The sequence below is a fragment of the Marmota monax genome, unplaced genomic scaffold (assembly GCF_021218885.2).
Source record: "Marmota monax isolate L192 unplaced genomic scaffold, Marmota_monax_Labrador192_F-V1.1 WCK01_AAM20220418_F8-fsc00024, whole genome shotgun sequence".
NCBI lineage: Eukaryota > Metazoa > Chordata > Mammalia > Rodentia > Sciuridae > Marmota > Marmota monax.
In genome coordinates this window covers 26691578-26714950 of record NW_026695224.1, presented here as the reverse complement: position 1 = coordinate 26714950, position 23373 = coordinate 26691578, and the positions used below count along the sequence as shown (strand labels likewise).

General features: G+C 37.9%; 1 protein-coding gene across 1 annotated transcript in view; it reads right to left on the bottom strand.

Moving 5' to 3' along the window:
* Cntnap4 (contactin associated protein family member 4) overlaps nt 1-23373 on the bottom strand; it is a 248507-nt gene that overhangs the window by 93498 nt on the left and 131636 nt on the right. Inside the window, exons 4-7 of the mRNA XM_046434879.2 lie at nt 19344-19491; nt 3213-3416; nt 2473-2657; nt 1564-1707 (exon numbers count right to left, since the gene is read on the bottom strand). Of these exons, the coding sequence (XP_046290835.1) occupies nt 1564-1707; nt 2473-2657; nt 3213-3416; nt 19344-19491 (681 nt within the window). The remainder of the gene's footprint in view (nt 1-1563; nt 1708-2472; nt 2658-3212; nt 3417-19343; nt 19492-23373) is intronic.

Sequence of the window (23373 nt, the reverse complement as noted above, 5' to 3'; positions counted from 1 at the left end):
ATCTATCATGTTCCCATGAACAAAATAACAAAAGCTAAAGAGCAAACAATGCTAACTTTTATGCTAAACCATAATGTAAATGCAGTTATAAGACAATCAAACTCAGGTCTCAGGCTTCAATTAACCTGCAAGCAACACACCCTCTTGCCAGTAAAAAGTGGGGTTTCCTTACATAAGCATTTTCTGAAAAATTAAAATTTGAATGAAACACATATCTATTTTTTATTTCTCCTTTAAATTATTTTCTCTTTTATTAAAAACAACTACTTTAAAAATCTTAGTTGAATGTTAAGATCCTAAAAAAAGAGCACCAATTCACAATTAGGAATAAAATAATTCAATTAGGAATAAAATGATTTTTCAGTAATATTCTTGTAATGTGCTTTGGGATTTGTTGATGTGACATGAGCTTCAATTTACATGTACTAAATTTTAAACAATGCAAGAAATTACGTATTATCAAATGGGTAAAGCTGGAAACCGTTGCCCTCCCCCCACAATGTCTTTCCTTCCCTGTCTGCTCCTGGGTAAAACGTGCTGAAAAAGGTGGCTTGGGTGATATTTGAGAATTAAAAGTAAAACACGAGCCGTTTGACTCCAAGGGATTTTTTTTTGTGATCATGCATATGAAGGATGAGAACAGAAATGCTGGTTTATCCACTCTCCCTGTTCTCTTCCACCAAGTACTACCTCTTCCTCCCAAAGGCTGGGAGCAACTCCAGCCCAACCCGCCCTCGGTGCTTGGCTGGGGACCTACCAGACTAGTGGCTACCCAGGGACAACTGCCAGAGACCCCTCCTCAGAAAGCCTCCCACAAGCTGAAAATGCTCTACAAAGTCCAACATGTCTGTATACAGTATGGCTGGAGGCAGAATTAGTGGCTTCTGTGATCTTCCACCTTACCCTGCCAGGACGACTTCAACTTCCAAGCTCCTCTGACAATTGCTAAGATCCAAGTTCTAAGATAGATCCTTGGTTCATAATATTCACTCTTGTGCTGCTTCCCTGACTAATCCCTGACCAACAGTTAGATTTAAATTCTGCTACTGGTCCACTGAATTAGAACATAATACAGCCTGAGCAGTAGTACTATTTGCAAAGACTGGTTGATGCAATGTTGCAAAAGCCACATGTTGTTGTTGTTGTTTTTTAATCTGTATGGATAACTATGGAAAAATACAACCTTTTCCAATGTCTCTCTAATATACATGGCTGTTATCTGATTTCAGAAACTCCCTATGCTCATCTACTGAGTTGGTCAAGGAGAATCCTATTGAGGCAATTGCAGAGCAAAAGAAATTATTCTCCTAGGAGCAATAAGATCACAACTAAATCAAAATATTCACTGTTAAAAAAACTGCTTTACTTCACATAAAAATAAAAATTATGTGTTGTGAATTACAATTCCTTTAAATAGAATTAATACTTTATATTCATATTGCCAGAGAAGAAAATTAAATAAAAGCAATCTTGGAAATATTGCATTGACTAGGAACCTACAATGGAGTAATTTTATTGCAGAAAAGACTTTCTGTTTACTCATTCCTTCATGAAGACTCTTACCGTGGTGATGATCTGTGGTTTTTGTTGCTTGGCCAAACCAATGATGTCAACTCCATTATAATAGAGATTTTCTAAACATCCATGAAAATTTTTATATTGGAATGATACTGATTTTTCAGGTGCTGGAATCCCTCCAAAGCTGATCTTAGAAAGAAAAATGGCATCAATAATATTGTTTAGTGATTTATGATAATCTGCTTAAATGATTATGATTAGCAACTATAGCTGTAAGGCCGAGGTACAGATCAAGTTTTCATCATCCTGCATCATAAAATATTCAGATACAGATTTTAAAGCAAATTTATATGCATTCAGTCCTTATTCACACTAGAGCTTGATTATTCCAACAAATTGTTAATCACACCTGGTTTTGATATTTATCACTTGATGAGGAAAATCGTATCTTTATATCCATCATAAAACTTGATCTGTTAATAATGTTACTAATTGTAACATTTTATTTTGTATACATTTCTAGCACACATTGATATTTGTGTATTTGAATCAATTGTTAATGAGTTAATCAATCTTTTTGTTGTCTTAATCTTTTGGATACACCCCCATCACCCCATAAATCTATACTTTGCTTAGGAGTAGCCTAAACCATAAAGAAATCATACAACACATATTTGCTTTTGGTAATGAGATCTCATCATGTGGGAAATACCTATGCAGAGTATTTCAGGGTGAAAAGGGTGATTCTGCACCCTGATAATAAATTAACACACTGCAGGGAATATGCAGCCTCCAGGACCCAAGCCCACCATTGAGTTAGGCCACTGTGGGAAGTATTTCACCAGCCAGGTGGATGTACTACACAGGTGGGTTCTCTATAGCACATTTTCTGTTGGGAAGCTAAATGACACATTGATCATAAAATCGGTATTAATTGAAATGTAACCATCACACCTCATAATCAAGATCCAGGTAATTGAATTCTCCCTGTGCATGGAAACGATGCCTATGCTCATCCACTGTAAAGTTGACCTGTTTGCCCAAACGCTGGATGAGCACAGAATGCCAATGCTGGTCATCCAGCAGGCTGCCCAGCGTGAGATCGATTGGCGCATGAGTGGAGGGCAGTTTAGCATCACCTTTGAAGAGGGAGAGACAACATACCATTATTCACAGTTAAAAGGAAAAAAAAAAGTTTCCCTTTTGTGGCCCAGCATCTCTCACAATAATTGTAATGTCCTTACTGTGTCCCATCCCATAGACGAGTGTGGATTTACCTGAAGTTTGAGTACAACAGTCTCCCAACCTTGTAATTTCTTCCACCGCTAATTCTTTTTATTATTATTACTCATTGCATGCTCATTTTCTATGTAAATTTTATCTTTGCTACAACCTCATTATTTTTACTACTGCAATATTTTTCAATGACCCATCCCTTTCTTTTATGGTGCTAGAAAATAGTTATGAAATTCTATCTAGGGCTATGGAAAAAAATCATTCAGCAAGGATCATATGCAATTTAAAAAATGTGAACCATTTTAACATGATAGGGTAATAACTGGCAGATAGATAAGTCCTTGAATTGGAAAATAAAGCACCTTAAATGATTTTTAAAAAATAAGCCATAAAAGCATAAGGTTACTTAAGAAATAAGTAAATGATCAAATCTTCAAGCACAGCGTCAAATGTTTTACCTGAATTAATAAGTAAAAACAGTTTTCCTCTTCTTAACTCCAGTGTGATATGGTCTCCACTTGGCCCTGCCCTGTGGAGTAGAATCCCATCACTCTGCATGGTTTTAAATTTCAAAGAAATAATATCTTTTATTGGGCTCAGGGATTTTTGATCAAATCGGTAGAGAAAGGAACTTTTTCCATCAAGATCAACCACCTCTGATCCTAGAGACAAAGATATTAAAAGTCATGGATAAATATATAAATAAGGATAAATATGCCCTCCATTGAAGCTGTTTAAGTGTATTGTGTGTGTACGTGTGTGTAATAATTATGACGATTGAATGCCTAATTCCTTCTTGAAACCCAGGATTGATTCCATTTTAGTCTTCACTGCTTCCAAAATTCATGGGGTAAAAATACATTTTAAACGTATACCTGATTTTCTCTTTAAAAATGAAAATCTGGAAAAAAGGTTATGATCAACATACATAAAATCACTTTGCATTTTCACAATCCGTATTTTTAACAATGCTTTTGAAGTGTTGAAATTAGATGGGTTTTCTGGCTCTAGAAAAAAGTGATTTTGATATCTCAAAATGCTTTTATCCATGTGCTATATAAAAAAGGATCCTCACAGAAATAAGCATACACTCTACACTTCCACCACTTCAACTGCATATTAAACTGACCTTTGTGTTTTTTATACATATTTTTCATGACTAAGTGAAAGTATTTAAGAGCAGTGCTATTTTCTGCCTTCTCAAGAGTGTCGTTGGAAAGACATTAACTTAATGATATTGTGAGGTTTATTCTGCCACATTTGTGTTATAACTGTGACACTGACATGTTGTTTCAGCTTTCTGACAATGTCTTACCAACTCATTGTCAAGATAACTCTTACTCAATCCATCTGAAAAAAGATGTCATGTTATACTGGTAACATAACAGCACATCTGTCAGAATCGGTTGCCCCCTGAACAAGAGACGTAAAAAAGAACCCATAATACTCAGAGATCTAGCAGTGTTTTCTACATTTCATAAGTAGAAGATTTTTTTTAAATGCAATTACCCTTGAGAGTACATTTATGTAATAAATGAAGACATTAGAGAAGCCCAATAAAATATGAAGCTATTTTTCAACTGGTAAGCTGACTTCTTCCAGTCAACAAAATGACATTACAGCTTACTCATCTTGTTCCATTTGACAAAATTATGACAGCTACTCTTAGGCCCCAATATGCATTTTATTCTGATTATCCATCATATTTTATAAACCATTCATAAGTACCACCACCCTCAAATATTTTTTCCACTGCTTTATGCTGCTATCTTCTGAAAATTCAGGTTTGATTTTTTTTTCACTTCTTGCTAATGTGCTTATAAAGAATTCATTCACCAAGCACACATGAATAAACATTGCATTCTTTAGAAAGAATAATGTTAACGGAACAATTATTCCTTGTTATATAGCTGGATGAATGTTCATGGTAAAAACATAATTCTGTGTCAAATACAAATAATGTGCTCCACAATTATTAGATTACAATAAATTAAGAAAATTTTCAATAAGACAGACTTTAAGTGCTCACACATTTGGAGCGATGCAGTTATCTCTGAGTTAATGTATTGCTTAAAGGCAACCATCATAGTCATGATTTTCTTTTAGATAAAGACTGTTTGTGGAATTAGCTACTGAGAGATTTTTTTCCCCATAAAAAGTTTAGCCTATGTTACTTTAGTCGACTATTTCTTTTTTTTTCTCTCTTTTTTCACTATGATTATTATTATGTTATAATGGTCCTATCCATCTCCCGAGGCATCTGAAGCTTTTGTGCCTGGATATTTTCATCAGCAAAATAAGGTAGCAAAAAGCATTTCAGGCAATGGATGCCTAAGGCAATGGTGCTCGGCTTCCTCTCTTAAACTGAAGTCACTGGACATGTTCTTGCTTTCCACTCCCCAAGTGCATGAGTGTACAACTGGATAAATTCCTTCAGTGAAAAATATTTATACCAGCATGTTTGAGGCACTGTAAAGAGGCTGGGATAAAAGGGTAAGTACTGGACACCATCATGGATTCTGACCTCAGCAGCTTATACTCAGGGAAGATGGACAATATTTAGCAAATGAACAAGGTCAGTTCACAGAACCACTGTGGATTGTAACTAGCATTCAAATTAGGAAGATGGGGCCACGTGTTAAGGTAAGGAGAAAAGTCTTTTTCAGGCTCAGGTCTAGAAACCTGAGGCTAAGGAGGGCAATCTACCTTGTTCTCCCCCAACTAGATGACTTTTGAAACACTTGATTTTCAGAGGCCTAGATCTTCTCCCAACACAGTCCCATTTACTAGCATGAAAGAACACTTGGAAGATTGCTGAAACCATAGACAGGCTCAGAAGAAGGAATGAAATGGACTTCATTCAACAAAGAGGCTTGAAAGGGAAGGAAAGGAGTACAGAAGTAGGGAATTTGAAACATGGCTACAATCACATCACAGATTTCACATGCATGTAAACAATGCCCTTCAGGGAAAAAAAGCTTATTTGCAACTGAGGGCATGGGTGCATTTGCAATGCAAGAAAAAGTCAAGTAGCATACATGTAATAGATGGATATGATTCTTATAAGAAAGATTCGGGATGATTCTTAACAGCATTACTTGAGACAAAATCGTCACTCGTAACAGTTCACTTTTTAAAGTATCTCATTTAGAAAAAGTCATTTATACACAAACATATCTGATATGTAAAAATATAATTTTAAAGCATCATCCCAAAAAACTAACATGTGATACAGAAAGTACATGATGTAGAAATCTAGAACTACCTGTAAAAATCTCTTAAGAAAAAAATTACTCTTTTGATCTTTGCAGAGAGCATTTGAATTCTATATATCATCAGTACCTAACTCTCCAAACTGCTGTCAGGAGAGATAGATGTATTATCTTGAAAGTGATTTTACCACCATTAAGAAAAAATCAGAAAAACTAGAAATAAAGAAACAAATCTGTTTCTTACCAATGTTAAACTGGAGCATTTTTAACAAACCAGTGTAAAGATTCTTTAATTTTACATGAATCAGTAGCTTTCTGATTTTATAATTTATTACTGATTAAGGATAGATTCTATAAAGTTACACATTCATTTGTAGATTTTTTTCCCAGTAGAAATGCAAATGACTTCTATCTGCCAGAAAAAAAAATATCCTCAGAGGTTATGATTGGACATTAGTCACTTATGTATTTACCTATTAATATTATTCCAACATTCTTTCTAGGATTCCTAAGTATTCCTGAGTATGTACTCATACTCTTAATTTTTTTAAACTAGAATTAACCTTCTTCTGATTCCTTCATTAGAAAATCAAAAGCATCTGTGATATGCATTTATTCTATATTTAAAGGATGGTTGGTTTCACACTTTCGGAAATTTTACTTTACCATGAGTCATTGAGAAAGCACATTTGGACATTACATCATTGGCCAGGAAAGCAACATTTGAAGTCATGGCTGCAACTGGTACCAGTTTATTTTCTATTCCACAAAGATTTTCAGATTTAAGAATTCAAGAATTCTTGACCTGCCAAAGCAATTTCTCACAAGGGAATTTTAAGGTGATTCATCATTTTAAATTTAAACACCTATACAAGATCTAATATGAATATGTAGAATTAATAAGATTACTCTAACTCAAGCTTTATTTGTTTAGAAACACTAATCATCAAAAATAATACTTATATTTCAACTTGCAGTCAATGGCTATCATATTTATTCCTATCTTTTGTCAAATACCTTTGAGGAAAAACATCTTTGGAGTTGTATAAATAGGAAAAGTAGATGAATCAACTAAGTTACAGAAATTTATAAGAATAAAAGTCCTGCAGTACAAAGATGTAGAAGAAGACTTCTTACCTGATTGAAGGGAAGAATGATTTTTCTTATTGTCAATTTATTAATTAGCATGCTTTTTAACTGAGATCATATTTATAATAATTGGATTATTACCAAGATTAACAATGTGACTGTCATGCATTGGGTCATCATGGGGAGGGTACAAACTCTAATTTCCTAGTAACAGGTTGCAAATTATTGTGATATAGCCACCTCTTTTTAGCCTAGCCCCCTTTTAAGCCATTTATAACAGTGTATATTGCCACTTTGCCTAATAGTGTAGCCAGTCTGTATGAGTTTAAATCTTTGCTCCATCTTGGGCAACTGTATGAGAAATGTTGTCACTTCAAAACCACAAATTTTATTAACATAATTCTGGAATTCAGAAGACCTAAAATCAAGGTGTTGGCACAAGCTGCTTCCCTTTCGGTATCTAAGAATTAATCATCCCTTTCTATGCCTTTTCTACCTTCTAGAGATCACCTGCATGCTTTGGCTCATGGCCTCTTCCTCCAGGTGTTAGACCAGTTTTTGTGGCATCTTCAAATCTCTTTCATTCACATTCTCTCTCTCATTTCTGTATTCACAGTCACATGTCCTTCTCTGACTGACCCACCTACCTCCCTCTCAAAAGGACCCTTGTGATTGCATTGGGTCCACCTGAATATACCAGAATAATCTCCCCACTTAAGAACCTTCACTTAATTAAATTTGCTAACGGCCTCTTCCATGTAAGATAACGTTTGTATTTCTTCTTCTTTGAAGTGCCTGTTCAGTTCCTTTGCCCATTTATTGATTGGGTTATTCGTTTTTTTGGTGTTAAGTTTTTTGAGTTCTTTGTATATCCTAGAGATTAATGCTCTGAGGGGCAGGTGGTAAAGATTTTCTCTCATCATTCTGTAGGTTATCTGTTTGTGTTCTTGATTGTTTCCTTTGCTATGAAGAAGCTTTTTAGTTTGATGCCATCCCATTTATGGATGCTTGATTTCACTTCTTGTGCTTGAGGAGTTTTATTGAGGAAGTCTGTTCCTGGGTCGATAAGATGGAGAGTTGGGCCTACTTTTTCTTTCAGTATGCATGGGGTCACTGGTCTAATGCCAAGGTCCTTGATCCATTTTGAGTTTTGTACAGGGTGAGATATAGGGGTTCAATTTCAATCTACTACATATGGATTTCCAGTTTTCCCAGCACCATTTGTTGAAGAGGCTATCTTTTCTCCAATATATGTTTATGGCACCTTGGTCTAGTATGAGATAATTGTATTTATGTGGGTATGTTTCTGTGTCTTCTGTTCTGTTCCATTGGTCTTCAATTGTATTTTTATGCAAATACCACACCGTTTTTGTTACTGTTGCTCTGTAGTATTGTGATGGCTCCTGTTTCACTTTTCTCACTGGGGATTGCTCTGGCTATTCTGGGCCTCTTATTTTTCCAAAGAATTTCATGACTGTTTTTTCTATGAAGAACATCATTGGAATTTTAATGGCAAATGCATTAAATTTGTATAGTGCTTTGGGGAGTATGGTCATTTTGTCAATATTCATTCTGCCTATCCAAGAACAAGAGAGATCTTTCCATTTTCTAAAGTCTTCTCCAATTTCTTTCTTTAGTGTTCTGTAGTTTTCATTGTAGAGGACTTTCACCTTTCCACGTCACGTTCAACCACAACCATGAGATCAAAAGTGCAATGGGTTGCACCCCATCTATGTATAATATGTCAAAATACATCCAACTGTTATGTAGATCTAAAAACAACAAATAAACATTTTTTAAAAAATAAAATAAAATGTTGAGGTAAGCTTCTGCTTAAAAAAAAGAAGAAGAAGAAGGCAGGAGAGAGCTTGATGTACTTTAGAAAGATAAATTTAAACATAATTACAGTCTTTGCAAAATTTACATACATGTCAGTGGAGTGCTTGGTAACTTTAAAACTAATCATGTAAATTTATTGACTTAGAAAGACATCCACAATATACTTTAAATGGGGAGGCGTGTTAAAAAGAAAAAGAAAAAAACAGCATATCTGCAGGTTTCAGAGACTATGATCTTTGATGGGACATTATTGTATCACAGCAAATCACTTAACCTCTTTGTCCTTGTTTCCTCGACTGTAAAATGAGAATAATAATAGTATTTCCTCATAGGATTCATGCATGAATGTATATCTGCATAGTTTTTAGAAGCTGGCACCTAATGAGTGATTGATAAATGTTAATGACCACTAATGATAAAGGTATTATTTGTTATTAGAATATTGGACAAGAAAAGAGATACAGCAAAACTAGTTAATACTAGCTTTTGTGTATGTGTCTCTCTAAAACAAAATAATGAACTTCTGAAGTGCACAAGAAACTCTCAGTTATCAATGTCAGTGCCAGGTTATGCAGCAAGAGTGATCTGGAGCCCTCTGTGGGCTCTGTGGCTTCTCCTCTGTCTGTCAGCTCCTGCCTGGGCTGACACCACAGCAATCCTAGGCGACCTGAATCCTCCTGGGTGAATACCTCCATCTCAAATCTGCTCATTTAGAGCAAGAATCAAGGAAGGGAGCAACTCACAAAGACTGGAGGCCCCACCCCCAGACCAGTTCTCTCTGTTATCCTGGTTTTGTCTGTTTTATTTACATGATTCAGAAATACCATGTCCCAAGGAATCAAAAACTTCCCAGTGGAAAATATTCAAATATCTTTCAGAAAGTGTTGTCAGAAGGGGTGGAGCTAAAATATGTGCTCTGCCCTCTCTTCTGCAGCACATATTTATGGAGAGCTTTCTGTGAAAGACACAGCAATGCATAAAAACAAAGAACACCTTTTTTTTTTTCAAAGAGCTTACAGTCTATGGGGGAAGATACACATCCCTGCGATGCAATTATTCATGGCTTTGTTCAGAGCTTTGCTTGCGCATTAGGACAAAGTCCCAAATGATTTCTGAGATGTGCAAGAGAAGTTGATCTGCTTCAGCCTCTAAGGATGTCAACTAAATTGCAAAAATGCTTTACCTCCCTGAGCTGCAAACTGTTTTCCACCTCTGCATATCTCACATGCAAACACTCTTGCCATCGTAATATATGCTGCTGGACCTAGTGTCTTCCCCCTCCCCCACCCTATGCCTGCTCTAGAAATTTGAAGCTTCTTGAATTTTGAGGGGTTGTCATTTGAAAAAGCAATGTCCTCCCTGTCCCCCAAGTAGATTACTAAGAAAAATACCCATGAGCATGGTTTTTTAAATTGAGCTCGCCATATTCGAATCACCTGAGAAGAGTCTCTTGTGGGCTCCATAAACATTCTACATCCCGGGCTATGCCTGGTGTCTACCAAGTTAATTCACATTTAACTCAGGAACTCAAAGTCCTGGGTGATTCTGTGGCAGATGACAGCATGGGGGTTGTTTGACAGGAAGAATAAGTAGGTTATAGAAACCTGTTCTCTGAAATTGAATACTCTTATTACCTATTGAATTTTACCATGGAAAATGGGTATTTTTATTTATTTATACTATAGTTGGTTCTTGCAGAAAGTTGTAGAGGAGGGAGAGATTTGTCCCTGAAAGCTGTTTCAGAGATAAATTGATTCTTCAAGTAACCATGAATTATGGCATTATTGATGAGATCAGAAGATGAAAAGCTTAAAAGAGAAAAATCAGAATAGAAAAATGCATGAACTAGAAAGCCAATCCTTCAATAATAGAAAATTAACTGTATTTAAAGGTCACGAAAAGAGTCTCCTTGTAAAAGATAATAGGGTTTTCTATTCATCTTTTAGGAATCACCCCCAAAATAGAAACAAAATAAGAAAAAGAAAAAAAAATTAAGAGAAAAATAAATTAAGCAGAGTAAGAGTTCTACCTTCAAAAGCCAAAGAAAAAAATAATACAAATCATCCATTAGCTAGAGAAAATGGCTGGAAACCAAAGTCTTCTTGGTTAAACATGAAGTCAGCCTTAAACACTGCTCAGACTATTTCTTTATTTGAAAATGATTACCCATGAATTACTAAACAAACAGAGGTCCAAATTTGACTTCTAAGAAATATAAATCAGACTGAGTCACTATTAAACTATTATACAGTGAAATATTAAAGCAACAGCATGATGTATAGGCACTTGAGATCTACATTACTGAACTGGGTTTTTAAGGGGTGGGGGGAGAGAACCCAAGCACTCAAGAAATCAACAGGAAATAGATAGTACTATTTTTTGCATAGTAGGATAAAAGAACACAGAATGATTTAAGGGACTCTTAAGTTTAAAACAACTAAAATTAATACCCTGAGAAGGAAGAAGGTACAGAAGCAAATACTGCACAGAACCACAGGAAAAAATGACTTTCTTATCATGGTTTTAAATAGACAGCGTTAAGGTCAGCAATAACACAGCTGGGGGGTTGTGGAGACAAACATGATCACTGCTACTGAAATATCAATCTAAATCAGCCTTCTAAACAGATTTGAAATTAGCAGCATCTACTGTGTCAAGGACACTTCAGTGCGTCATTGGAGATGTAAGTTGTATTTCTGTCTCTAAAGCTTGTGTGTAACTTTCATAATGTCACCAAAGTCACTTAAATGCTGATTCTTGGTTTCCTCATTTGGATACACATTGAGACAAACTCCAGCCCTCTCATACCACAGAAAGATGCAGTGGAGACCAAACGAAGCATCAAAATGTTGCCATATTTATCATTTTGTATGATATTAATAGCCCTTTAATCGCAAAATATTTGCCATCTCTTGTGTTTCTCTCAAAGATATCTCTAATCCATCACTACTGTGTGAGTATAATAAATTTGTGAGTTTGGTATATTTATTTATTATGCAGTTTATATATGGCTAATCAAAATTTTCTAATTCATCCACTTAACAAATTGGTTTTGAACATGTATGCTGCTGTGTCTCTTTCTTAAGAGACTTCAGGCAAATCATCCTGGGCTCACAAATGTATCTTAGAGCTGTACATTAATGCATGAGAGAACAGAATGGGGTAACGGAAGAGATTTGAACAGAGATATTTAAGTTAGGTTGGCATCAGAGACACTGCTAAGGAAGTGATACTTACACAAAAGAAGTGAATACATGTTAACAGGGGTCAGGAAGTGAGACGGACAAATGGCCAGTGATGGACGAAGACCTGAACTGTTGGTTGAATGGCAATGGAGAAGTAAGTGGAAGTGGTCCACAGGGAGTGGAATTACCAGCAGATCACTCAGCTATAGGGAGGTCTGTCTCCAGGTTTTGTTGAGACAAGTCTATTTTGGGGGTTTTCCTTTATCCCTCAAATACAATTATTGATCCTCGGGCCTGGTCTTTACTCCTAAAGCAAAGCCCTTTGGGTTTTTCAGTTTAAAGCCCAGTGTGTTTAACAAATCCCTCTAAATTCACAGGACTTGAACTCCAAAGTAATCATCTCAGCACTGGGCAGACGCTAAAAACCTTTACAACTATATACCCCTGGTTCCTGCTTTCTCTGGGGATCCTTGGTATCTGTCTCATCTTGGACGAGTGAAGTTTAAGATCAACCAATGATAGGGGAACTGTGTATGCTCAAGCTGAGGCTCTCCTTCTCTGACCATCTTCTTTTGGATATTCCTTCCTCAAATTTTAGTCTCTCTGGCAACCTTGAACTCTGACCTCTATATCCCTAACGTAGGAAAATCTGATTGTCCTTAGAGTTAAACCGGTGGAACAAAAATACCCTGTGATTGGCTTTCCTTCTTTAAAGAATGAAGTGTTTTCAATTTTCCATTTTGAGTTGAATTTCCAAGCTCTGAAATAATTTTTAAAATATATTTTATGAAGCACTTATGCTTGTTATGGGTAGGTTAGTTAAAAAAAAAAAAAGTTATAGTGCCATGGCACACCCAAAAGTAAAGCATCTCTATTTTCATGAACATCTATAATTACCTTGATCCATTCCTTTATTTAGGGTTGCAAAATAGGTATATTCCAAATTCTATTATTTCCTTTTATTTATTATCTGAATTTTTTTTAAAAGAAACTCTTCTCTGTTTGGTTACCTTGACACAGATTACACAGGAAAAACAGGGTAAACAATGTTTTCCTTTCATTTGTTAGTTTTTACAACAAGGAAGTAGATATTTAATGTTCTTCAAAGGTGAGCAATGGGGCTTTTGGAAGATTATTCATGAACCCAGTCACTTGTATATATGTACTATTCTTCAAAAGATTGCAGTTACTCTTCTTATAGCTGCTAGAACATTTCCATGTTAGCTCAGTGAGAGCCTCCTCAGCTGGTTTTTATGTAGTCCTGATGGATTTTCATAGTTCCCTTGTTTTCTAAGGCCTAGTGGGAGATCTTTTTACCATTAAAGGCATGCCCTTACAGGAGATTGTAGGACCCTGGTGGGTGGGTGTATGTCTCTCTCTATGTCTCTGTCTCTGTCTCTCTCTCTCTTTCTCATCTCTTTCTCTCCCTCACTCCTCCCATTTATTAGTTTTTTGTTTTTGATTTGAACCCTGGTTATGAGCTGAACAGTTTGTCACAGGCTACTGCCTAGATGTGTTGCCTGGTCACAGGCCCAAAAGCAATAGACCAATTGATTATGGACGGAAACCTCCAAAACTGAGCCAAAATAACCTTTTTCTCTTTATAAGCTGAATAACTCAGGTATTTGTTGTTAGTCAGTGGAAAGCTGACTAACAACACAGTGTGCAAGTCTAACTTAATGTTTTTACATGATTCAACATGCATTCTTATTTTTTAAAAGTTAACATAAGCTTTAGAATAACTGACTTACGTTCCACCTATTTAACAGAAGCCATCATTTTCTCTTCCTCAGTTTGCATCTAAACAATTAAACACAATAGGTTGACACTTCTTGACATTTGTTCTCACCCAAACTCATCTGAGCCTCATCCTGATCTTTAGGAGGCTGGGTTGACTGGGATGGGACACTGGAGAATAATGGCATCATCATCTGTAGTTTTCAGTTTAGAAAACACAAGTAGAAAATATAAGAATCAAGACAAGCGCAGATGATCATCCAAGTGGGAAAAAAATACTGAAAGAGACCTAGGTAATAGCCTCTGTCTATTCAGGATGCTGATCTCTCATACCACATGTTTGGCTAGGAAAAAGAAATGCAGTAAATTTGTTACATCCCACTAGGGATGACTGAGAGAGCCTTCCTGGGGCTCACCTGCATTCATTCATTCATTCACTCATCATCCAGAAGATTAATAACAAAAAGAATCTCTGGTTGCAACCTATATAATGCTGGCACACTATGATCAGAAGAAAGGCTGATTTCTGATGGTTGGAAACATTGACCCCAAGTCTGAAGGTGGGGTGTCAGGGAAGTTGTCAGAAGCTGACTTCTATGCTAAGAAAAGAGAATGAGTAAGAGAATTTTCTAGATACAAGAAAGAAGGTTGCTATGTGGCAATGACCCTAAGCATCTCTGAGAACCCTGAGTCTAGAAAAATCATGAAGTCAGGTCAAATAAACTTCAGTTAGCTCAGTATGGCTGGATAGTTGGATGCTCTTATCCTTTTGGGGGTGAAGAAGAGAAGATCATGGGTGGCAAAATGAGGATGTTTACACAGGGACTGGAGAAAAGAACTTCAGAATTTATATTAAGGACAATTCCTCTGCAAGTCATCCACAATTAAAAACCTTAGCTCGTGTGATTTAATCTCCACTTCCCCGGCGCAGGTCAGAGACATTACGTTCACCACGTTCTTTCCTCACCTGCCTTTGTGTACCACTGTTCAGCCTTCCTTGGAACATTTAGTAGAGGAGCACGTCTTATCATGGAAGATTTTCTTTTCCTTTCTTTCTTCCATCAGTTATTCCCTTCCATAATCTTTCTCTGGATCTATAAACATGTTCACAGCTGCTATGGCAGAGACATCTAAAATTTATACTTTCCCTTTGATCCCATAAAATTTAGCTTCTACTTCACTCATTACTCAGGAAACAACTTGGAGTTTACTGACATAAAAGTAGAACATGCTCTTTGATATGGATTTTCCATTCACTTGATGTCCTTTCATAACAAGTTATGGCTCTAAGTCGTTGGGGTAGAGGGCAGTAAAATTATGTGTGCTTCTCACAATAGACATTTTCCCTGCAATAATCACAGGACCATCTTTCCACCCTAACTTTAGCAAATACACATATTAGGCACAAGAGGTGCCTGGGTATAAAAATGTTTATACTGCCCCCAAAATAATATAAAGGACCTGCTTTAATTATGGTAGAAATGTATTTCCATTTTTCAAAACACAAGTAGTTCAAACATTGCACTTTATGCTTTTATTATTAAGAACGATACAAGGAGAACACTTTATGATTCACTAATAATGACGCCATTTATATGGTTTCCAATTCTATAACTTTAACCCAGGGGCCTGGAGTTCCAACCTTGCATGTTTCACAGGTGCTGGAGCATGGTGAGTCAACCATGGAATTAATTATCTCTCCTGTTCCCTTCCAGAAACTATTTATTCTCCAGTGTCCTGTTCCAGTAAATGATACTACCTTCCAGACGGTTGTTCAAAAGCAATAACTCAGTGTCCCCCTCCCACATGATGACCAAGCTCCCTTGAGTCAATATCCTCAGTGTATTTTGAATCTGCCTACCTCCCTCTGCACTGATTGCCATTCCAGTTTGGAACTTCACCTTGACTTATACAAACAAGAACAAAAGCCTCCTGAGGAACATGCTGCCTCCATGTTTAAGCCTCCAACCTTACCCATCACTCAGGCCTAAAAGCCCATTCTCAAAAACAAAACAAAAAAAGCTAGTGATCAGCACTAGCACTCCTCTTGCTTTCCTGTGCTTGCTTGGAGTGTACCACTTCTATTTGGACTCTTTCCCCATGTGAATATATCAATCTTCATCTTAATTTCAAAACCATTGCTATAAATTTGCCTCTAGTGATTTCAATTTGTCAATCACTTTATCCTTCCTACCTTACACTTATGCTACAACATTTTGCATTCAGGGTGTATAATTTTTCTAACATTGCTCACGTCCATCTTTTTCAACACATATATATTACTTTAAATTTTCTCTCAAGTGTCAATAAATACTTAAACCACAAACATACGACTGATGCCTGGAGTTATCAAGACCATGACTTGGCAAAGTCATTTATCTGATTTGAGGTCCTATTTAGCAGGTTGATGTGAGCCTGGACAAAGTTCCTTGTTCCTCTATGTTCACCTTCTTCAATGTCAGGAGATGGGAAGCACTCTGTGTCCCACTCCTGAGTGAATGGCTCCTGCGAGCCCACTAGGAGTCCCATTAACTTAGCACCGGTGGGAAGGCACAGGCAGAAGAGGCTGGTGGTTGGAGGAAGCCCCAGGCCTCCCTCAAGCTCAGGAGAGGTCTGCTTTTTGGGGCATGGATGGGAGTTGTATGGATAGAGGCTGTGATCCAGGGAATAGACCCTGCTCAGCCCCAACACCACCTTTCCTCTTTGTAGGGATTGCAGGGAAAGGACCTGTATATCTAAAGAAAACTCCATCTCCTCTTGGACCGTGCTACTCAAGAGGGTTGCAAATGAAACCACACAGCTGGTGCTTGAGCTGACAGTACCTGAGCCCTTTCTTCTAAGGATAGAGAAAGCCAGGTTCCCCTATTCCTGTGACAGACAACCCCAAGTAAACCATATGGTTCCATCAGCAGAAAATTCTGCTGGTCTCCTCTTAATCCTGCATGAAATAGAGATATTCATGCACCTGTTTCACTGTGTGGTTGGAATTAAATCAGAAAAGGCCTATAAAGAGTCGTCTCTGGTACATATTAGCTGGTTAATAAATGATGGCTCTATAGTATCATGTTTTAATAAATTACTATTTTTGCAAGGCTAATTCTATAAACAGGTGGGGAATGTGAGAACGATAATGGTGTAATTTAGGAATTAAATCAACTTGATCAAGGGCATTCCCATAACGTTCCTACACCCAACCCATTTTTGGAGTTACAATTGGTTATGAATGAGAATATTTTTCCATTAAGTTTACCATTTTTCTTCTTTTAAAAATAATTTAAAATTATGCAACCATAAATCTGCATTGACTCTTGTCATACCATTTTATTATATGTATTTAAATTTTAATTTAAAATCAGTATTGCAACTTCAACCAGGGGTCAGTGAGAGAGGGAAACTGACTAAATACATGGATGGTGGGCTTACCCCAAAGATAGCAAATGAAGTCACAGCAAAAGAGTGCTCTCCAGAGTGTCAGTCCAAGGAAGAGAGAGGTGATTTGAGTTATTCTGAGTCACCTGGCTGCAGAGAAGTCCAAGGAACTGGTACTTTACAGTCACTACCACACAAACACCATGAGTCGTGCTTAAGTGTCAGTAAAACAGCATTATGGAATGTGTAATGTGTGAAATTGAGCAAATTGCTTAATTTCTCTAAAACCCAGTTTACTCTCCAATAAATAGATGGTTCAAGGATTAAATTAGAATATATAAAAATCCATCAATAACCATGACAACATACCATAACTGTTAGCTCTCATTCTGCTGTGATAAATATTTTGCAAGGTAGCTTCTCTGAATAGGTAGAGAATGTAACTATAAATATGAAGCATTTTGAAATTTGCTTTACAACTGTCCATCACACAACATGCAAGTCCTGCTAAACTCTGTGATCCCAAGACATATAAGACTGCCCAGGTCCTAGGTTCAAGAATCTTAATCAGGGAAGGATCATTTTTTAAAGGATGATTCTTCTTTTCAAGTGTGGTCATTGCAAAGTGAGGAGCTAACACATAATTCAGAAGCCAGGCTAGACTGTGGAAGCCAAGAAAGCCAGCAGTTCAGGCGGACAGATGGTGGGAAGCATGCTGCCCGCTGACTCATCTCTGCCATCCAACAGCTGGAGGGAGCCGGAGCTTGAGTCCTCCACTCAGGCAGAATTGGCTGCTCACCCAGCCCTGCCACTTCCTGTCTCCATGGCTTGAGCAAAGGCAACAGCTCTAAGCTGTAGTTTTCTCATTTGCAAAGTGGGGAAATGGAGGAGTTATCTGGCTGTTTTGCAGAATCATCAACTACTTAGCACAATGTATGTAATAAGCACTCAGGAAAAATATTCTATTTCTAGATTTATGAAATTAATGCTATTAGCATTAATATAGTACCCATTACTATTATTATTATTCATTATTTATTAATACTATTATTATTATTCCATAGACCCCAGAAGGAACCAAAGTTTATTGATCATGTGAGGTGGGTACTGGGAAGAGGAATGAATATATGAGAACTGTGTGATCGCTGTAGTGTGGTCTCTCTGTCAGGCAGTTTCAACAAACTCATTTGACCTCATTATGACTGGTTTTCCTTTTATGTAAACAAAATTAAACAGAACTTAGTTGGGATTACATCAAAAAGTGATAGGATTATATTAGGGGAGTAAAAGGTATTATAGCTAAAAAAAGAAATAAATGTTTGCTAGAGGAATAGTGATGTAATAAAACTAAACAGTCTTGAGTTTTTGTCTGGCTTCTTCTGTGTCCTAGTTGTGAGACACTGGGTAAATTACTGAATTTCTCCAAACCTCAGACGGCTCATCTGATAATTGTAGATCATATTAACTAACTCATTGTTCTGTAATGAAAGAGCATCTAACAGGATGGTGTGGCTTGAGGTGGACTATCAATAACTCTTAGGTCCCTTCCTCACAAAAAGATATAATAAAATGCCTCATTAAAAGAAGACTAAGTGAAATCTGTGGTTTCTATCTTTTTTATGTGAAAATATTTCAAACACATTTTATATTCTGGCAGAGGTCTTTACTTTCTCTATTAATTTATGCTGAAGGAATAGCATATTTAAAAATGAATTAGATGGCATATTATTTTTAGGCTAGAGAGAATAGCATTCTTTGGTTTCCTAACAGTTGACTGGTTATGCTAAATGGACCACTGTCTCTTATTAAATTCAGGGTGCTTAAATGAAGCATCATCAATATAAGCCATAGAAAAAATCTCTTAATATTTGAAAGTTGAAATCTAGTCAATAATATTATATTTGGAAAAAATACACTCACATATATCTACAAATATATATTTATGTCCGTCTATAAAATGTTTTTGTCCCTGAATTTACTATGGTAAAGTTGAACACTAAAGTCAATATTGACATGAAAAATATTTTCCACACCAAAAAAATCATTCCTATCTTTATATCTCTTTACCTACCTAAGAAGTCAACTTCAGTTTGCAGCTTGGCTTTTAAAATATCTCCTTTGATACCTATTTCAGCGTGCTGGATAAACAAATACTTACGGTATGCACACCCAAACACCTCAATACGCATTCCAATTCTGCCCTTGGGGTTCCATTCCAGGGGGATGAAGCGCAGAAATCTAGCTTTGATGGAAGGCTGGAGTCTGTAGTATACAACACTGTCTGCATTTGCATTTCCTGAAAACCCCTAGAATAAAAGGGAAAGACGAAAATCAATGTATCTACAAGATGTCCATTTCACTTTGTCACTTGTAACATCTAAGAGCAATTGCTTTTTTCACCATGAAAGTGCCACCTTCTTCAAGAAAACCACATTAATATTCTGCCATAATGTCTCTTCATCCACAGAATTTACCATGCCTCCAAACAAATGTTCTCTTTATTAAGAGTATCTTAAATTTTACCTTACTCAGCTGTAAGGTGTCCCTCCAAAAAGTTCATGTGAGATAATACAGGAATATTCAGAGGTGACATGATCAGATTATGAGAGTTGTAACCTAATCAGTGGATTGATCCATTGTATGAACGGAATACTAGCTCATAACTATAGCAGGTAGTGTGTGGCTGGTGGAAGAAAGTCACTAGGGGCATGTCGGTCTGCCTTTTTTTTTTCTCTCTCTCTCTCTCTCTGTTTTCTGGCTGCATGACCTGAGCAGCCTTCCTCTGCCACAACCTTCTGCCATCGCGCTCTACCTCACCTCAGGGTCAGAGCAATGAAGCTGGTGGCCAACCATGTGCCTAACCTCTGAAACCATGAACCAAAATAAACTTTTCCTTCTCTAAGTTGTTATTCTCAAATATTTTGGTCACAGTGACCAAAAACAGACTAACTTACTCCTCAACCAATTCACATCTACCATGCCTGCATAAGAACTTCTGTAAAGTTGCAGATTAATCGTAAAAGCTTGCTGCTTCCATGGCTGCTAATGTGACAGCACAAAAGGCTTTAGAAAACATTTTTCCCAGTATTGAAAGTCATCAAGTGATTCAGCAAAGTCGCTCACATCATTGATGAGTGGGTGAAGTTATTTTGTGTTTCACGTGTTGCACTTTCTCATCTCACTCATTAGCATAAACAAAACATAGTCCCAACATCCAAGTAGGAACCACACCCTGATAACAGGCAGCCAAACTTGATCAACACCCAAAGTCATTAAAGGAAACTGGAGAGAGTAAGAATCCGGAAGGACTTGATTAGACCTACAGACTCAAGAACTCGAAAGCTCAGAACGATGGTAAGCCAGCACAGTCAACAGCAGATGAGGAAACCCAAGTTCACAAAGATGAAGAATACATCATATGTTTGCAAGACCTTAGTAGAGCTGGTCCTGTGGAGCAGAAGCAACCATGGAGTCTGCAGGAACTGGCCCTTGTGAGCCCACAGAAAAGATTTCAAGGGAGCTGTACAGAGTAACAGGCAGCAGTTTGTTAGACATGGTGAGCATTGGGATGCACAGCACAGAACGGAGTGACCATCTCCAAGGAGAATGGTGTAGTTCTCCCAGAGTCTGGGTTTTTTAGAGTTGGGGTCCCTCTGTTCTTGCTTTATTCTCTCAAAACCCTCTTTATGATTGATATGTGTGGGTCATGATGACCTGATCACAAGAGATCCTTAAGGGATTATAATTGACTCTGGTTAGGGGAGGTTTGTCATGCCAGTTCCCATTTTCCAGATATTCATCTGCTTTGATAAGGTTTCTTAGGATTCCCAGGCCTGTCACTTATGGGCTCACTTTGATGTATAAGCTGATGTCCTCCCTGTAAGTTTTTTCCCTTTATTTTCCTGCCCCTACCCACCTGCTCATGGCTGACTACCCACTGAACAAAACCACCACAGGGAATGAGCAGGAGCGGTGTTGCTTCCACAGTATCAGGATGCACCACCTGCCACACAGGTCGCCTGCACACCCCCCCTACTGCAGCACCCAGCATCTAGGCCACTTTCCTCTCCTCCCTCACGGCACACCATGAGACTTCCCAGAGGGAGAAGACGCACGAAGCAGGAGTTGTTCTCCATCCTTCACATTTCATTTTTATTTCTCTCCTCTTCCTCCCTTCTCTCCTGCTTTCTTTTCAAGACTCTAACCACCACCATGTGTAGGAATAACAAGGACTAATGCTAATACATATAAAGGCTCGTGCCTAGACCACCAAGGGCAACCTCACATGGATGGCCAAAGGCAGAGGCAAAGACATTAGGAGCCACAAGACCCCGGAGTCCAATCCTTTGTCTACTTTTCCATCTCACAAATATTCCTTTACTAGCATTCATCAAAATATTTTCTACGACATTAAAAATAATTTGGGTGGAGCTGGGGTTGTGGTTCCGTGGTAGAGTGCTTGCCTAATGCATAGGAGGTACTGGGTTCGATGCTCAGCACTGCATACAAATAAATAAAATAAAAAGGTATTGTGTCTACCTACAACTAAAAAATAAAATAAAAATTTTTTAAAAGTTGGGGTTTCATAACCAATTTGATTCCCTTTAGCAATTAATTCTCTACCTCCTTCCTGCCCCTCGGGCCCTCAATTTTAAGGCTTATATACCTCAGGCATATCTATGATGACGCCTCCAAAATATTAAAAATTGAGGCATCTCTCTCCATCTCGAGTATGACCACCCAGTTCCACAAAGTATCACCTCACCAGAACTACCTCCACCTTTTCTTCTTGATCTTTTTTATTCTTCTGTTCCCTACCACCACTCGGACCCCAGAGCTCTTCCCCTGTGAGCAGCCAGTAGGATTTACAAAGGTAAATTCAACTCTGCTACCCCACGGGCTTCCTTTACCTTTGGACAAAACTCAAACTCCTTTCCAAACGTAACACCCCCCGTGTGCTTTAGCCCCCCTGGGCCTGCTGGAACAAGCCAAGCTCAGTCCTGCTAGGACCTGTGGACCAGCAGTAGACTCTGCTCTGAAAGGTTTTCCAGATCCTAAAACTAGCTCTTCCCATCATCTCGAGTCTTAGCTGAAATATGACCACCTGGGACAGGCCCCTTCCCATCCCAGATCTCAGCAGGGCCCCTGGCACCCCCAATCACATCTTCTTTCTGCATTTTCTTCATAGTTTTCACTGAGGCGAAGTCTTCTCTGGTTTGTCATTTGCTCGTTTCTCTTCTCCCCCCACGAGGCACACTTACTAAGGCAGGATCTTTATGTCCTTCCATCTCTATTACTGAGCTTGCTTGTTTAAAGTGGTCCCTAGTATTAGGTAGACAGTTATATTTGAGAAAAACTGGGCTTGAAACAAAGTTCTGAGGGTTTCTCCACCACAGGGACTCTCAGAGCAGGCCACGTGCTAAGGTGAAATGGGCACTGCACTGCCCATGACAGGGACAGTCATCCAACCTGTCTCAAACATGTGTAGCCACAGAGATAACAGCACCTCTCCCCATTTTATCACTGTTTTTGATTTCTGTTGTTGCTTTACAGAGCATATTCCTAGACTAATGTTTCCCAGAACATAATGGATAGGAGAATACTGTTTAATTCCAAAGATACTTGGTCTCTGATCATCAGCCCTTTCTTTCTAGAAAGTTATGTCTTGTTCTACTGGTCAGTATTTTTTACTGAGGGTTTAGTAAGAAAGATTTGTCACGAGCCATCCATGGGCTGCGTGTGGGCCACCCCGAATGGAGCCTGGTGGATAGGAACCTCTGGTGTCTGGGAATTCAGGTGGGCATTTCCTCTGGTTAATTGCCCTGACACATTGTGAATTTCTACCCAGCTCTGTCATGTCCCACTCAGCACCTGAGATGGGTGTGACCTGCCAAGATGTTGAAGCAAGAATCCACCCTTGAAACCTTATCCCTGCCTTTGATGTACCTCCTTAAATAAACCACGGGAGCCATCTTTCCTTTGTCTAGTTCCGGCTCTTGTGTGGAATGGACCCATCAGGGGCTCTACTTTTGCAAGTACATTTTTGATTCTTTGTCTTTTGTTCTTCACTAATTACTTTAGACTTTAAGTTCTCAGGTGGCTTATAACCTCCTCTGCAGGAAGAAGAACCCCCTACCCCATGAGATGCTGGCTGTCACTCCTTATAAAGATTAACTATTTTACATTGT